The 19193-nt window shown below is 36.7% G+C and overlaps 1 protein-coding gene across 6 annotated transcripts in view; it reads right to left on the bottom strand.

Annotated features, from left to right (window-relative positions):
- NEK10 (NIMA related kinase 10) overlaps window positions 1-19193 on the bottom strand; it is a 116715-nt gene that overhangs the window by 20754 nt on the left and 76768 nt on the right. For all 6 annotated transcript variants that reach the window (XM_069771088.1, XM_069771059.1, XM_069771074.1 and 3 more), the window contains 4 exons: window positions 17495-17675; window positions 17320-17406; window positions 7254-7302; window positions 4596-4633 (listed from right to left, as the gene is read on the bottom strand). In XM_069771088.1, the coding sequence (XP_069627189.1) occupies window positions 4596-4633; window positions 7254-7302; window positions 17320-17406; window positions 17495-17675 (355 nt within the window). The remainder of the gene's footprint in view (window positions 1-4595; window positions 4634-7253; window positions 7303-17319; window positions 17407-17494; window positions 17676-19193) is intronic.

Below are 19193 nucleotides of genomic sequence, written 5' to 3'. Positions count from 1 at the left end.
TTTTCATGTTTAGAATAAAAGAACATCAATGCTAAGCAAAGAATAATGCTGTAAAAATTCCTCTCCCCGCAAAGGAAAGAATACAGATAATTGCTTTGTATTGCAGACTATCTAGTGCTTTTGCTTGTAAATTGCATTAAAGTAGTAGTGTTGACCTGTGAATATAAGGGAAAAGTGGGTTTTAAAAACTTTTAAATGCAAAGCTAATTAGATATTGATAGAAAAATGCATGAGGTTAAGCCAGCCACAAAATGGGGTTATGCAAACCAGAAAATATTAACATAGATGCAATTCCCATGTAAACATGCATGTAATTATGAGCTATGCACATTACATATACACTATACATAATGAAAGTGTTATGCCCCTCACCCTTGCCATATTATATAGGATATAAAATTACCCTATCTGAAGAAAAAGAAAAGACTAAAAAAATTCAGAAATTAAATATTTTATCAGTTTTGAAAAGCGCTGTGTCTCTTAATATATCTCCATATCATTCCTCTAAGCATTAACGTTTCAATTAGACTTATACACTAGACAGATCAGAAGATAAAATATTCATTGACTAATTACTAAGAAGAGTTCATGAAGTTGGAGATCTACAATGAGAAAGTATTGGCACTTTGAGAAAATGACATTGCTATAAGTTGTTTCTATTTTCTTCTAAAATAGATATTCAAAAAACCTTTTTTTTTTTAAACACATTGTATTTGAACATTTGCTTTAACTATTACCTAACATGCACAATAGATATGTATACACAAATTCACAAACAGTGCACACACAGGCTTATATTTTAGAGCTTAACTATTTAGTTGGGTATCTAAGTGGGATCTTTGCTAAAAAGCACCCATCATACCTGATGACAATGACACTACATTTTGTAGTACAAATTCTGAAGTAAAGAACAGAGTCAGATTGGAATTAATAGGAAAAACATTACTTTAGAATTAAGAATATTGTAGTACTTCAAATATTTAGGCTTCCTCATATCATTTTTATTAGATTATTGTTGATTTCATTTAGATAAGTGTGAATTAATTATCATGGCAAGGAGCAAGAAAATGGAATTTTTCTTATCTTATGAAAATAGTGAGTAGGTATAAACCTGTTCCTCTTCCTCTAAAGCTAGACTACCATCCTCTGTCAGTCAAATCCATGTATATAATGTATACTTTTCATAGACAAAAGCACTGCAAAGGAAGTCATGCATGAATAGAAGCTATGTTTTTATTTCAGCAAAATAAATTTAACACAACAATTTTAACCTGTTCATTTACTTCTATGTGTTAAAAACAGATAAAAAAATATATCAGCTATATGAAAATATTTAGTTCAAGAATTGAAGACAAAAGCTGAAAGTGAAAGTTTATTTCCCCCACTGAACTACTGTTTGGGACTTAATCACAAACAGCTGTTAAATCAGACATGGTCTTGGTCATCCAGAATTTGAGATAGACATACTTGTCTGCTGTAGGTACATTTTTTCTTGTAGTACAAGCAGCTTGGTGATTAAAACACCGTGCTTTTTTTCTGAAGCAAAACTGTCCTAATTTACCAGCTGCTAATATCAAATATCCATGTGATTTGTTTCCTGCCATGTTCAATGAGATATTTGAAAAACAGTAGCCAAAGGCAGCTTGGTAAAAAGCAAAACCAAATTCACTTGACTACCTAAATGAGTGAGCATTACTTAATATTTGCAAAGCACAGTAAACTCGGTACTGATTTGTGGATATTATACCTAAAAGGTTGATTATATTTTGTTAACTAAGGAGCATTATGAACTTACCTACTGAACCAAAAAAAGACATAATAATTTATTTGTGTTGCATGGAATAATTCTAACTCCAGCCATAACAACCAATAGAGAAATACTGATGATCAAGCTTTAGGTAATTTAATAGAATTAGGACATAGAAGTAAATATTATGTATTCTACAAACTGTGCAGATTTACAAAATATCATTCAGATTTTAAATATAACAATTAAAACAAACAGATAGCTTGATTCTTATTTACTCAGTGCTCCTCTATCATGCTTTGCCTGCTGAGAAAGAGTATAGAGCCAAAACTAAATCAGATTCTCAAATTTTTGTGTGGTAAATCAGTCGTTATTTATAATTTTTAATCTGGTGTATTTAAGTCATACACATTGTCAGACCCAGATATTAAATAAAAGCTTATCAGCAGAGTACCACTATAAATCACAAAAGAACATTAGTTAACAAAATTGTTTTTCCAAGTTGAGTATTAGACCTGGAAGCTAAGCAAAGAGCTTAAGTCCAAATATTGAACTTCAGCCAGCAGCCCTGTATCTCTCTTAAATACAGTTACCTCTAAACTACATTTCAGAGGCTAATTTAGATCCATATTCTAAATACAGAAGCACCCTGAGGATCATAAAGTCTTATGTACAGATTTACATCCACCTAATTTTTTTTTTTTTTTTTTTTTTTTTTGGCAAAGTGATCTGGTATAAAGAATGAAAATTCTACTGAGAGGAAGATGACATCCAAATACCAAAATTAATTAGTCCACAACTGAACTATTATAATTTTTTTTCCTGTTGAATTTCTGTGCTGGCTACTTTAAAAAGAACTAGAAGAGAGACATTTGCAAACTGAAGTGTCTAGGGACCAACCAGATCTGAGCTGCGCTCTCACAGAAAATAAAGATAGAGAAAATAAAGATACAGCAAATGTCATCCTCTATCACAGAGAGACAGATTTCTAGTAGGATCAGGAAGATAATGACATCATTGCTACTGTCCAATTTTTTGTGGCAATGCCTTTTGGCAGATGGGTTGAGAAAGGCAAGTGAAATTCAGTTTGACATTTTTTCCCTAAGTCTTCTCTTAATATCAATAAGAGGAAAAGAAGTCTTGCATTTTCCCTGAGCCACTTAAGGAAGAATTTAGGTTGGTCTTTCTGCTCAAGGTGACAGTGGAAGCCATGCTATAATAATCTAAAATATTATATGCCATGAGAATAACAATTTTGATTAAGCTCTTTTTGCCTCATTTTCACCTCTCTACCTACCAACTGTTTCAACACTACTACATTCAATCCCAAAATAAATAGTGTAGTCTTGCTATTACAACCTAGGAATCCAGTTTTTGTTAGGACAATGATAAAAACTTTACTTCCTTGACATGTTACCTTTTTCACTGTTCCCTGTTCTGTGGCATTTGATTTCTCTTTTGCTGTCAATGGCTTGTATTACAAAACAAGAGCAAATAAATGAATGCCCTTTCTTTTGTGGGTCTTCTCAATTTTTTTTTTTTCTGAATAAAAATATGCTTAGAATGATATCAGCAAACAGAAAGGACCGAGTAGGACATAATATGGATTTCCCTGTCATTCTGTGTATGGAGCTTTCTCTCTTTTCTAGCACAACAGCAACAATATGACTTACCAGTTTAGGAGGCTCAGATGTAATGTCTACTTGTAGTGTCTACATGCTTCAAAGACAGCTAGAGACCCAATGTTCAGCGAGGAAATTTAGGAGTTCTCATAAAGTCCATATACTCCAGACCACTCCACAATTTTATTTTTTTAAAATGCAAAAGTATAGCATTATTTGGGGGATGAGGGCATGTATGTGTGAATAAGCTGCTGGGGACTTGAAAACTATTAAAAGTTTTATCCAAAAGGAAAACATTACTGACAAAAGATATCAGATTTGCTCAGATTACCCACAGGACTGAAAATAATAACAAAGGCTAAAGTGTTTGTCTGCAGATCATTATAGCTCCGATACATTATGGCTGGATAGTAGGTTTAAACTCTGTGTTGGCATTATAATGGCACTCCTCAGTAAACAGCACTGAAAACTGCTGAAAGTGGACAACAAATTTTGATTTGTACTGCATAATTAAATTCCTAATACAATTTTTGTAACAAAAAGCTGTGAAATAGAAGTTAGTATAGGCAAAAAGTACTTTTTCAATGATCAATATTTCAACTGCTCAAAATTTTCTTTCAAATATTATTTAATTCAGACAATTGCATTTTGAAGTCACTGCTTAGCAGCTTACAGTATGTGAAGCTTCTCACTAAGAAAGAAAAGTATCTGAAATGGAAAACTTGCTTCATCAATGATGAAGTATAAATACGTGATAATTTACAAGGGCTCTATGAAATATTCCTTTCACAGGAGAAATTCCCATTGCATTTAGCAGAAGTTTAGCCAGGATGATGACCATTAAAATGAAGTCTACTAAAATGGTTTACTACTGGAATTCATATTTTTTAAAAATTCCTTAAGGTTATTTCAGATAACGTATTTGTATCTGAAATGTTATTATCTCCTTTTCTAACATTTAAAAATATAATTATTAGATAATACCATGATTTTTCATATTGCAAAGAACTACAAGTTGGAGACTATGAAACCGCCATGAACAAATCCTCTATTTTCTTAGTGTGGGCCCTGCACATGAGTGGAGGCACTCCAAAGAGCAGACCAAGAGGCAGTAAAGCTGAAGAAATAAAAGGAGACACTCTATATGCAACAGGAGAATAAAGTTTAAAAACTTGGAAATCATCAGGTTTAATTTAAGTTAAATTTTGTTGCAAGCACAAAATTACCTGGTCGCAGTCTTGATCCTGGACCTTCAATATAATCTCTATTATTATTAAAAAAAAAAAAAAAGAAAAGAAAAAAAAAGGCAGGTACTTTTAATTGTGTTTGGCATCAGTGACTGTAGAGTAAATATCAGTATTCCCTGACTCCATCTCATGTTTCCTCTAAAGAAAATCTGTCCAAATTCACTAGTTTTTACCCATGCATTTATAAGTCATGTAAAGGCTGGCTTACTCTATGTCCAAAATAGCATGACTTCTGCTAAATAAAAGTTAGACTCCATTCCTTTCCCTGTTCAGTTTTTAGCTTGGAAAGTACAAAAACAGTAGACAGGTTTTTAATATTTGAAACTCAGTAATCCACTAGATTACACATTATTTTGTATTTGTACATGTTTAAGGACATTTCAATTAACCCATTTTATGGATAGAAAACATGAAGAATAAAGTAATTACTGTCTAGTGGATAAAAACAGGAGTAATAATGCACACAGTACTAGTAAAGTGGGGAAAAAAATTAACATTACATCGCCAGGACAGCAATACCTCAATGTCAGAAATATAGATCCAGATGTTTCAATGCTAGCTTCTGCTCTATACTCTACACAAACGCTGTCCCAGCCTGCAGATTTCACTAGCTGAGATAAGCAACAACAAAGGGATACAGACTGATGGGGAACTGAAAGAACCAATATGATGTCCTGATGGATGGCAGCCTCAACAGCCCTAGTATGGCAAGAATATGTATATATTTTTGGGGCAGTAGGGAAAACTACAGTTTTGAGGAGTAGTTATGAAGAAAGATAAGGAAACAGTTTTGCTAATGTTTATGTGAGGGGCAGAGATGGAGAAAAAAAAATGTGCTTGCTTCAATGCTCAAGCATCAGGAAGCTGCCATTACTGGCTGCAGCAGGACTGAAGCTGGAAAGCTAGTCAGTGATATGTGACAGACTGGATGGTGATATGCTGAGAACAACTCTGAAAGCAAAAATAAAGTATTGCCATTGAAGTGATAGGAAAAGCATAACCAGTAAAAGGACACGCACAGAAGATGGCAAGGTTGAAGGTAGGGCTGTAGAAATGTTCCTTGCAGCAGTGTTCTGAATGGGCATTTGAGTGACTAGAATGCATGTATCAAAACCAGGAAAGATGTTTGCATGATAGTCTTATGAACCCAAGCAAGAGTTTCAGCAGCGTATATTGATAGGAAAGATTATATCTTAGAGGTGCCAGGCAGAACAGTGAGACTCATTCTGAATGCAAGAACTTTGAGAGGTGCACAAGTTAAAGTGGTTGCTCAGATATCAAAATATTGGCGAGGATGGATGTTATTTTCAAGAATGATCAAAAACCAAGCTAATGGGTAGGACTTCAAGTACAGGCAATTAGGACATTCCTTTTAGTAATGTAGTACTCAACTGTATAGCCACAAAGAGATCTTAAAGAAATAAACAAAAATTTAGTGTAGACATAAGGAAATATATCTGGTGTATGCAGCTAAATTCATGATTTGCAGCATGATTTTGTAGGTAGATGAGTAAGCAGCCACATTTGTACATGCAAAGAAAAGACACAGAAGAAAAGACAAAGAGAATCAGTGGTAAAGCCACATGTAACATTCAGAGGAAATAGATTAACAGATAAACTAGTATCCTTCTGAATGGCCCTTAAGAATAGTTTCAAAAGTTATGTGGAGAATTAGAAAAAGATAGAGTCAGAAGAGTCAGAAAAGCATGGTTTTAAGATGACAAAGATAGCACCAATGGTAAATAGCAGATCAAGAAAATAAAGGAACTGTGACTTGAAGAGGTCATTAAACAGCTTAGTAAGAGTTGCTACAGTAATATTCCTTAAGTGAAAGCTGGATCAAACAGGGTCTGTGGAGAAACAGCAGAGAGGAATCAATGCTGTTATTATAAATACTTACCTGGTTAAGTTAAAGGTAAGAGGAAAAAATTGTTCAAGAGGCAGATGGAGCCAGGAGTGTTGGGGGAGAGCTTGTTCAGATGTGAAAGAAAAGCAGAAATGAAGAAACTAAGAACAGAGTCTATGAACAAGAGTGGTGCCAAGGAGATCAGAAAAAATAACGGTTGGTCAAGAATGTGTTTGATGCATTTCTGAATAAATAACAAAAACAAAAGGAAAGACCTTTAGAAGGAGAATGGGGATGGCCATACCACATTCTGTTTCGCTTTGTTTCCTTTTTGAAAGAAATGAGGACTCCAGAATTCCAAAAACGCATATCTACATTTATATAGAAGGTATAGAGGAGTTCAAAGGGACAAGATATTACTCTACACTGTCAAAGGTACAAACACATTTTTCTATGGAAAAACAGCTGCTTAAAAATGCAAAACCAGAATTTGGCTAACCAACTAATGTCAGTTTAAGCTGATGTAGCAAGGTCCACTTTTAAAACTATTTATCAGTTTAATGCCAGCCCTTAAATTACTCATGTAAAGTTTCTGTGTGCAAACGCCCTCTAATAATATCCTCAAGCAGATTGAGTGTCATAGGCTGAGATAAAATGAAGTTGTAATGATAAGTAAGGAAATGTTTCATGAAGGCAATCATGCAACTGTTCCACTGTGAAACGACCAACTGGAATTGATCATAACAATGATTAATTAAATAATCTATATTAAAATCATAAATTGTACCTACCTAACCTGAGGTTGTCTTTCAGAAGCACTAAAACTTCGTTTAATTATACCTGAAACAAATGCATAAATATTATCTCTGCATTAAAAAACCCCATAAACATACATGTTAATATTTTCTATTTCCCAGACATGGTTTCAAAATAACTTTTTAAAAGCAGCATTAAACAAACTCCAAATCCCCATTTGACTATGGAGTTGCTGTTTGATTTGCTTGCATCATAACTAAAATCTCAGCCCTGCATAGTATTTTAATAAATTTCAGAGAAACTAACAACGCATGCTGACTAGATGTCCACAGAAGATGTATCTGGATTTGCATTAAATTACTACAGTTACTGCTACCACTGTAGCCACAGCATTGTCTCTAGTCTGGATAAAAAGCTAGAATATTTACCCACTTTCGCAGAGGACCTTTGGTTGGTTGTCTAAACCTTGTTCTACCAGAGTTTTATTGCCGCCATTCTATTAGCTAACTATTCAAACTACTACATATGGAATACCTTACTTATTAAATAATCCCACTGATTTCAAGGCCTTGAAGTCAGTGATATGACCAGTTATTGGTCAAACCTCTAATCGGCAATAAAACTGAACCCACATGTTTATGTCATTTATTGCACAGTGCCAAAAAATGTGAAGAGGGAGAGGTAATGTTTGGTGATATTTATTATTTATGCACTTAGAAAGAATCATCTTAAAGCAAGTATTTGTCTTAAGCATTTGTTTTAAAACATTCCTGTAAAACCTCTTTTGATGGTAATTTTGACATGAGACCGCTCTCTCCTACAAATGCTATCTCATTTTGAGTAAATGTATGTTTAAATCAAAAGATATTTCAGCTAACAGAAGGTCTGAGTAGTAAGATTAGGAAATTCTACAATTTTCCCATACAATTAATGCCTTAATATAAAACCCTGCATCTTTGTCTACATGAGATGTTTTTTCCACACTAGTAACATCACAAGCACTATCACAAAACAAGAACAGAGGTACCTAGTTACTCAGAGTAGCTAAGAAAAAAAAGATTTTGTGCAAAACTTACACTAGTTTTCCCATTGTTGGTCTTGTTACAGCAGTTACATTAGTTCTAGAACAACAGTATAGGACTTTCAGAGAGCAAACACATTTCTGAGAATCTTAAATCTTTTCTTTGTATTGAAATATACTTTCTGTCATGCTCTGAAATATAGTGCCCCTATTCTTCCTACTTTTCTGAGATCCTCTGAATTTAGAAAAAAGAAAAAATCCTGAAGGAGGCTTGCATCTTTCACACAGAATCCACTTTAAAACCAAAAGAAATTATATGTCTTTAGGCCATATCTGTCTCCCTAAAAAGAAGACACACAGACAGACAGAGAGAGAACGAAAGAAAAAGAAACAGTATTTTATTTGGTGCTAATGCTTTGCTTAGCAAAACAGATATTAAAACTCTGTAGTAGTTAGCCCAAAAGAGGGTTTAGTAAGAATAGCTGATTTACGTAATAGCAATTAAACTAGGCCCTTACAGAAGCAAAGATACTCAATTAACTTTAACACCGAGGCAGGAAAATAGATATGAAAATACAGAGTCCACTGTCTAGAAAGTAAAGGCAGCCTTTTATGACTGTGCCTAATCAAGAAACAGATATTTTACCTGCTTAGGATGCAGACACAATAACACAAATACAAAAGTAGAAGCTCTGACTGAACCTGAATCATGTTGCTTGGGGTAAGGATTTTGAGTTACAACATCAGACACTCTGTTATAACAAAGACTATAATACATTATGAGAATATATGCAAGAAAATCTGTAACAGAAGCCACTTGGTTAGAAAGCTAAGTTTGAACACAGCTGTTTGCTAGAATTTTAAAACCAGCTCCCCTTTCCAAGTATTCATATACAAAATCGGATTTGAAATACTATACCCTTTGGCTGTTTCAAGTAAATAGTCTATCAGTAAAGGGCTCATATCCAGATTTGCTTGATCGGTTTGATGACTCACCATATTTGACTTGCTAATCTGCCAGTTTATGAGTGTATTTACAACTGCATGATATTTCACACCAAAGAGTCTGTCTCGCCACTCACTGTACATGGTAGAGATGCAGTATTTTCTGATTCATATGCTAAAGTTAGAAAAATACTTATTAATGCTAAAAACCAAAAAAACCAAAACCAGAAATCATGATGCAGAACATTACTAAACAACAGCCAACACCCTTCAGCCCCATTTTTATTGCTTATTATGTTAGAGACCCACTGAGCAGCTACAAATGAAAGAGGAGTCTCTATGTTAGGCGCTATGAAACACATTGGAATAATTTCTTCAATAACAGCATGAGGAGACTCAGACATATAAAAATCATTGTAACCAACACATTCATGTGTGTATACGCAAACTCATTGAGCACTAATATCATGGTTTAACCCCAGCCAGCAACTAAGTACCATGCAGCTGCTCACTCACTTCCCCTACACCCAGTGGGATGGGGGAGACAATTGGAAGGAAAAAGGTAAAACTCATGGGCTGAGATAAGAACAGTTTAATAGAACAGAAAGGAAGAAACTAATAATGATAATAATAACAATAACAAAATGACAATAATAATAAAAGGATTGGAATATACAAAGCAAGTGATGCACAATGCAATTGCTCACCACTTGCCGAGCGATGCCCAGTTAGTTCCCAAGCAATGATCCCCCCTCCAGCCCCACTCCCCCCAGTTTATATACTGGGCATGATGTCACATGGTATGGAATATTCCTTTGGCCAGTTTGGGTCAGCTGCCCTGGCTGCATCCCCTCCCAACTTCTTGTGCCCCTCCAGCCTTCTTGCTGGCTGGGCATGAGGAGCTGAAAAATCCTTGACTTAGTCTAAACACTCCTTAGCAACAACTGAAAATATCAGTGTGTTATCAACATTCTTCTCATACTAAATCTAAAACATATCACTATACCAGCTACTAGGAAGAAAATTAACTCTCTCCCAGCCGAAACCAGGACAACTAATGACTTTAGTTATAACCCTTAGTCTTTTGTGCAAGAGTTATGCTAATCATACAAAGCCAGACAGGGAGTAAGAAACATAGATGTTTAGGAAAGTTAACTAACATAAGTCACGGAGTACATAGTGCATACTGATGTTCAGCCCAGGGTGTTACCCTGACCATATTTCCTTTTACCATGGTTACTCCTTTGACATGGATGGGAAGAGCAAGACAACATATGTTTTCTTCAAATGCCTTGCAAGAGGGAACTTCTCAGTTCAAGATGATCTTAAAGAAAATGAAAAATAAATCCTCCATCTCTTTCCTGTTTTGTGGCCACCCTTGTTGGAAAGTGAAAGACACACAAAAGCCAAAGCTATTGATTCTCATCAGCCTCCCTATTCTGAATAGCTCTATGAAGAGTCCTTAAGGACATTAAAAAATTTTTAAAAAGTATATATCACATGAGGCATTTTTTCCAACTGCTACTTTGGTCTCTAATAGCTGATGTAATTAAAGCAACTTCTAAGGTTTTAACTTCATAACATGCATTGACATCGGTGCATAATCTTACAAATGCATTCTAATATCCAGTTTAGTGTTTTTCTCTTGCAGGCACCTAACCACATGATTTCAAGAAAAGAGCTTACAACATGATACGAGATCAGAAAAACCTGGGAAGATAGTAATTTTTGCTTCGGCTTTCACTTTCACTTCACTGGTATCTTAAAAAAAACCTCTGAAAACCCTTTCAAGTTTGATTAGACTGATACAAAAATTGAATCAAGATTTTGTATTAGAAGAAAACTTCAGTAAATCTCCTTGAATGAAATGTAAGCAATGGAAGTGGTTTTTTGAACAACAGCTTAATGATCTTTTCAGGAGAAAGGTCAAACTACCTTTATTTATACAAAATATGCTTAGTAAGCTGCCCTTTAAATCACTGTACACTAGAATGGACAGTCCCAACCATGTTAATTCAGCTGTTTTGCAGAGCAAACTGAATTTTTAGCTCACTAGCTGTGACTACAGGTATAGCAACAGAAGTTGCCATAAACATACTTTAAGCTTAACCCAAGCATCATACAGGAAAACCAGGTCTTGGCAGATCTTCTAGCTCATGTCTTCAACAAAGTCCCATTAGCCTGAGGTCTCAAGAGAAATCTGAATCTTAGATGAAGTCAAATTGGGAAAAACAAGCCTACAAAACACTGTAAGATCTCCAAAATTCTTCACAGACAGCCCATTGTGTAAATTATAGGTTTCTCGATGCAATAATAATTTTCAACAAATTTCCTAAGCTTTCCCCTCACAATCTAAAGGACCACATATAGCAGATGTGAGACAACCTTACCCCTAAGACTTACCAAACTATCTAAATGTCTTATGTAAAGAAAAAATATCTTCTCAAATCATCAAATCCACCAAAGAATACAACTGGTTTGAATTAAAAAAAAAAAAAAAAAAAGCTCTGTGATCACAGAACTTGCAAGATGTAGGGTAGCTGCCTGCAATTAAGCCCAAATTTTGAATGAAAATCACTACTAGCACCAGACAAGTGACATTACTGAATGGGTATTAATTTCCTACTGTGTGTTGTTATCCTCAAAAATAGTTGAATTTGGAGCTAAGTGATGACCTGAACTCGGAGCCCAATCATTTGCAACATACAACAGGCAAAGTTCCTATTTTGAGAGTATCCTAGTTCTAGAAACCCCCAGTTATTCAGCTGGATACTTTTGATTGCTTTGAGCATTAGCTGCACAAGACTAAAGTCCTGGCACTGTGTAAATAAGTCATTTTTCTAAAAGCTCAAAGATACAGGACACCCTTCTAGAGTTACATCACTAGAATATTCTTCTGGGAGGTCTGTGGTCTCTTCATGACACAGTAGCTGAATACTATTGCATTACAGCAATTTTAGCACGGAAAGGAGTCCTGAATCTCAACATCTTTGCTTGTTGGTCACAAGTTAGATAAGTTCAGAGATTCCTCCAAATACTGGAAACTTATTAAATTATGAGGTAACAGAAAAACGCCTAAGCAAGATACAGCACAACAAGAGGACTGTGCATTGAGATTTCTTAGCCTTATAAAAGCTAGTAGCCAAGCAATTCTGAAAGGGATCTATTGTATGCTTACCTTTTTATTGTGAGGAAGGTCAGAGGGCAAGTACATAAACCCTAGAGACCAGGGTTTTCTAATAGCATATTGTACACAGAACTAGTCTTCCAATGTATTGAGGACATTGTTTTGATTGCAGTGTAAATGAACACGATTCAAGGAAACAAAATAAATTTTCCAAAAAGTGTTCCCAGGCACAGAGTAAACTTTTAAACTCTCTCTCACACAACTGACATACTAGCTCTATTGGACTACTATGCATTAAGAGATACCACATATTTTCCTGCTGTTTGGTTTTACCAGCAGAAATGCAGGTACAGTTACACTGTAAATCAAAATCAAGGAAAACCCCTTTAAATATGACTAAGCTAAGGTAAAGTTGGGAAACTTCTTAATTTTAAAATAAGAAAAAAATGCAACTAATAAGCTGTTATCATCCCATCACTCTTCTTTCCTTTTGACTCAACATGTCCCTATCCTCTGTCAATCTTTATAATTTTAAATTATAAGGACTTCAGGGAAAAAAACCTGCATATCTCACTAGAATCATAGAATCATAGAATCATTTAGGTTGGAAAAGACCTTCAAGATCATTAAGTCCAACCATCATCCATGCCCACTAAACCATGTTCTGGAGTACCTTGTCTACGCGCTTTTTGAATACCTCCAGGGATGGTGACTCAACCACTTCCCTGGGCACCCTGTTCCAATGCCTGACAACCCTCTCAGTAAAGAAATTTTTCCTAATATCCAATCTAAACCTCCCCTGCCGCAACTTGAGGCCATTTCCTCTTGTCCTATCTCCAGCCACCTGACAGAAGAGACCAGCACCCACCTCACTACAACCCTCTTTCAGGTAGTTGTAGAGAGCGATAAGGTCTCCCCTCAGCCTCCCCTTCTCCAGACTAAACAGCCCCAGCTCCCTCCGCCGCTCCTCATAAGGCTTGTGCTCCAGGCCCCTCACCAACTTGGTTGCCCTTCTCTGGACACGTTCCAGCACCTCCATGTCTTTCCTGTAGTGAGGGGCCCAAAACTGAACACAGTACTCACCAGTGCTGAGTACAAGGGAACAACCACCTCCCTGCTCCTGCTGGCCACACTATTTCTCATACAGGCCAGGATGCCGTTGGCTTTCTTGGCCACCTGGGCACACTGCTGGCTCATATGTCAACCAGCACCCCCAGGTCTTTTTCCACCAGGCAGCTTTCCAGCTGCTCTTTCCCAAGCCTGTAGCACTGCATGGGGTTGCTGTGACCCAAGTGCAGGACCTGGCACTTGGCCTTGTTGAACCTCATACAGTTGGCCTCTGCCCATCGATCCAACCTGTCCAGATCCCTCTGTAGAGCCTTCCTACCCTCGAGCAGATCAACACTCCGCCCAACTTGGTGTCATCCGCAAACCAACTGAGGGTGCACTCGATCCCCTGGTCCAGATCATTAATAAAGATATTAAACAGAACTGGCCCCACTACTGAGCCCTGGGGAACACCACTTGTGACCCACCACCAACTGGATTTAACTCCATTCACCACAACCCTCTGGGCTTGGCCATCCAGCCAGTTTTTCACCCAGCCAAGAGTACACTTGTCTAAGCCATGAGCCGCCAGCTTCTCAAGGAGTATGCCATGAGAGACAGTGTCAAAGGCCTTGCTGAAGGCAAGGCAGACAACATTCACAGCCTTCCCCTCGTCCACTGAGTGGGTCACCTTGTCACAGAAAGAGATCAGGTTGGTCAAGCAGGACCTGCCTTTCCTAAACCCATGCTGACTGGGCCTGATCACCTGCTTGTCCTGGACTTGCCGTGTGAGTGCTCTCAAGACAAACTGTTCCACAATCTTCCCTGGTACCAAGGTCAGGCTGACAGGCCCGTAGTCCCCCGGATCCTCCCTCTGACCCTTCTTGTAAATGGGAGTCACATTGGCAAGCCTCCAGTCCTCTGGGACCTCCCCTGTTGACCAGGATCACCAATAGATGATGGAGAGTGGCTTGGCAAGCACCTCCGCCAGTTCCCTCAGTACTCTTGGATGGATCCCATCTGGTCCCATAGATTTGTGAGTGTCCAGATGGCATAGTAGGTCACTAAGTATTTCCTCCTAGATTAAGGGGGGTGTATTCTGCTCTTCATCCTCGCCTTCCAGCTCAGGGGGTGGACTACCCTGAGGATAACTAAGAGGTCTCCCTATTAAAGACTGAGGCAAAGAAGGCATTAAGTACCTCAGCCTTTTCCTCATCTCAGGTGGCAACGTTCCCTCCTATATCATTAAAGGATAGATATTCTCCTTGGGACTCCTTTTACTGTTAACATATTTGTAAAAACATTTTTTGTTGTCCCTTACAATAGTGGCCAGATTTAGTTCTAGCTGAGCTTTTGCCTTTCTAATTTCCTCTCTGTATGACCTAACAAGATCCCTGTACTCCTCCCAAGTTGCCCGCCCTTTCTTCCAGAGATGATAAACTCTCCTTTTTTTCTTGACTCCTAGCATATACTACTGCCTCTATGCTTCTGAAATGTGCAGAATCTTGCTCCTGTAGGATTAATCATTTCAATTACCATGAACAACTATTCCAGAATCTGCATACCCTGCATTTGGCAATCTTAGGAGTTGTTAAAGGAGCTGGTCTTGTAGAACTACATTGTCTAGACTAAGAACAATAATCCTTTTCTTAAAGGATAACTGAAAAGCACAGGGTATGTAAAATTATTAAAAATATTATGACAATTAGTAGACTATAAAAAAAGCTAACCGCTATTACACTGTCACTCACATGCATACCAGCTTCTGTGCCACTCAACAACTCAGCATATCATGCCTTTTTACAAAATACCACCCCAGTTTTAAATTAAAGCAATATTTTTCTACATTTGCAGATCATGTTTTCTCTGAAAGTGGTGTGATGGCAGCATGATTAGACAAACCCTTTCAAGACCCTGATCAATATACCCATAACTGAAACTCACATTTTCATGTTAGAAGTTTGCAAGTTAGCTAGATGAAAGTTGGTCACATTTTCCCCTGTAATGCTGACCCACCTGACAAAACCATGGCTGATAATTCAAATGCTGTTAGCCACTTAGTAGCAATGAATGCAGCATATCCCAAGCAATACCCAAGTATCCTGAATTTATAATAATTTTTTTAAAAGCTATCTTTTCTTTTTCCCTGAAAAGAAGAAAAATTTGTCAGCATTTATTACAACTGATCTACAATGCTAACATTAAGTGGAAACTACAGGTGATCTAAGAACATATGACTGCAGAATTATTTTTCTGAAAAAGTAATCCTGAAGTATCTGTAGAAAAATTAAACTCTATGCTGGGAAGAAAATGGACAATGACTTCCAGAAATGTTGATTAAAGTTACTGGGATTAATAGGAACTGACTGGATCCTTCCACTCAGAGTATTTCATTAAATCAATGGAAACCTGGCACAAAAGTATTTAAATATTAGAAAAAGTTGATGTTTTGTTAATGTCCAAATGTTAACAAAGAAAAATTAACAACAAGGAAATCATTACCAATAACACTTTAGGTATGGCAAGTTACAAACTACACAAAGATTTCAAATGTCTGTGTACAGTGCTGGACTAGCCCACAAAGAATTACACTTCTGGGAGATGCCCAATGTGGTATTCTTCAGTATAAACACCAAAATAGAACATTGCCTCTGCAGGCTGCTTTTCCTCAAGGGGCTCCTTCTACGCAGCCCCCTTCCACAGCCAGAATAGGCTTCCCTGTACCCCGTAACCTTCTCTTGTTACTCTCCCAGCACAAGAAAATAACAAAGAAAAAGCACTTTTTTTCCCTTTGATTTATTTTTTAAAGAAAACTTTGATAATAAACTCAGGGCTGGCTAGCCACAGCTCCTCCAGCCTTTAGAACGGCAGGCTGTCCAGTTACAATTAGCAAATCCTATTAATGGATTTTAAGTAGAATTATCAAATCATTTATTTTCCCTACACTAATGGCTAAACATTTCAATTAAAAGCAGTCATATTTCTTCAGTACCTGGGCCAAAATCTGAAGGAAATCCAGCTAGTAATAGGACTACAAATAGATAAAGTAATGTTATTCTACGTTTTTTGAAGCCTTGGAACTTGCAACAATAACATTTATTAATCTTCAGACAGCTACATTCCCCTCACCTTTTAGAAATACAGTTTAAATCACCCACAGATTTTCTGTCAGCACTTCATGGGCTGAATGAAAATCTCAAATTTTGCTCAGCTCTAATACCAATCTTTTTTTTTCTAGTATACAATGCTCTTTGATTTTCTCTAATCATAATCCCATCCCATTTAATACATAGATCATAATTTAGCGGGTAGCTCACAGTGGTTACAGATGTTTCACATATCTTTTGTTTTTAATTTTCATATATTAGAATATAATAAAAAAAATATTACTTAAGATAACACCCAACACAGCTGGTGCTGTCCTATCTGACTACCACAAATAACGACAGGCAGAATTAATGCTGTGTTTTGTCACATAATCCCTTCCTAATTTGAATCTAATCATTAAGCATTCCTTCAATTCCACTCCGTCAATGCATCTGGACAGGTAAAGCTTGCCTCTTTCAACTTCCTTTTTTATATCCTCTAACAGGGCACTCCATTTATTCATATGCACAGCATTATTATTACTGAGACAAAAGTTTTCACACTCTCTTCCATCTGTTTATTATCAACGAGTTATCTTATGCTTCAAATTTAAAAACACCTTTGTTGTCAGGTTGCTCGATAGTAGTCCAGCTTTCATAGCCATTACTGCAAAATATGGGGACAAGCTACACAAAGACTATGTGATTATACTGGAAATGGCTGCCACCGAGGCACAGTCATTTTATTTTTCTTTCCTTAGGACCCACAACAGATAGTGAACTTGCAACAAATCATGAAATACCCTAATATTTTGGAATAAACAATTACTTTGCTGTTAGAAAGTAGTGTACACTTCATTCTTAAGGAACCTTACCAATAGCAGACTCTTTCAAATGACTTGAACTGGAGCTGCTCAAGTTGTCCAATACGCCCAGCTCATCATCTAATTCAGAGAACATATCTGCACATAAAAATGAAAGCAAAGAAGCTTTTAATCCACCTCTGACCAGCATAATAGTACTCCTGATGCTTCTTTTGCTAATGACTACCTTTCTCAGAGTTCTCTAAACTGCTGTGATCCTCTACCAGCATTTCTTCATATGTTCTTTCCTCATCTTTTCCACATGCAGATTGACCGCTTTCAGCTGGGAGGTCAGTATTTTCTAATTCACTTTTGCAGCTGGCTGCTCCACTGCTGCTGCTATGAAGACTCAACTTCTCGTAATTTTTCTGACAACAAAGAACATAAAGGAAATGATACATATTGTCTTTATCCAGCACTCATTAGAAAAGCTGCAAACAGAAGTGTCGCTTGTGTATACATGCACATAAAAATGAACTTTTTGTTCCCACTTAGCTGTTAGTCCAGGACTACATGGTACCTGGTTCAGCCACTGATTCTAAATTTAGAGAAAAACTTTCAAACTCTTAATGTAAACAAATTATTTCTACCCTTCACATAAAAGGCATTTTTGGTCTTGATGAAGGTCTTTTTATAACAAGCACTGAAAGTGAAAAAAATTAAACAAATGCCAGACCAGAAAGAAATACTGAACAACACAAAAAATAAAAGACTGGACAAAGATAGTAGATTCCCAGATACAAGCAATGGGAGATTTACTCTCTTCCAGAGTAACAGTCTGGAAGTTATTCCAGACTGTTCTAAGGAACAGTCTCTTCCTCAGATAATAAACAGCAGACCAGTCCTGGACAATGAAAAACCTGCACAATAGTCAAGATGGTAGTAAAATATGAAGTGAACTTGATATGATGTGATGCCAGAGAGACTCCCCAAGGCTGACTGGCATTATCAAAGCAGAGCTAAGAAAAAAAAAAACCCCAAACACATGGCATATAAATTATTTGCCTGTAACATTTAAGTGCTGATTCTTGTCTGTAGGACAAGGTTCTTTAATGAGTATAAAATTCTGCCTCTGCTGCTGTCAATGTTTATAGCTTTTCTGGAAAGAATAGAGATCCCTGATCCCTGCTATTGCCTCTGTTTTAATGCAACATGTTTTGAAGGCAGGCTGTTTTTATGACCTCTTCATATATTGTTCCAAGTCTTCTCATATTATTTCTGTTGTGCATAAATAAATTGATGCTTCTTTTTACTCTATCTTGTCAGAGCGAAGTGCGATAAAGGAGAACAGAAGATAAGTTATATAAATATATCAGATTAAATGAATGAGCATCTTTAATATTAAAGTAATTTCAGGAGACAATACATTCCTAAATACTTATATTCTTACCAAGTGTCAAAGACAATTTGGCTTGTATCTAAGACAATGTTCTTCCAAAGTTTCTCCCATGAAGTATTTTGACCTTACTGGGACACAGCAGAATGGATGCATTAGAAACCCTTCCTCCTTCAGAAACCTAACTGCACCCCTGAGCACTGACTATACCACTGCCTGCGCAATGGTCTGCTTCAATTACTTCCCCATGTTTTGTTCTATTCCCAAAACTATAACTTAACTTGTAAGAGATGGCTTGTCAAGCTTTTCTCTTTAAATTTGGGTGGGAAAAGATAATTTTATACTTGAGTACCAGACTGAGTTTATGTCCAAAATGCCATAATAGCTGTGACTGCAGTGTAGCACAGCATGGCAACCACTAACAATGACTCTCAAGCTCACTTAAAGAGAGCAGTCTAGTCATGGCATATGAGCATGTTTATTGTGCCCTGAACAGTCAGTGCACAATTTCTGAAGAGAACCAATTCACCTGCTCTGCATCAAAGAAAAC

The sequence above is a fragment of the Haliaeetus albicilla genome, chromosome 2 (assembly GCF_947461875.1).
Source record: "Haliaeetus albicilla chromosome 2, bHalAlb1.1, whole genome shotgun sequence".
NCBI lineage: Eukaryota > Metazoa > Chordata > Aves > Accipitriformes > Accipitridae > Haliaeetus > Haliaeetus albicilla.
This window is presented reverse-complemented; position numbering and strand designations above follow the sequence as displayed.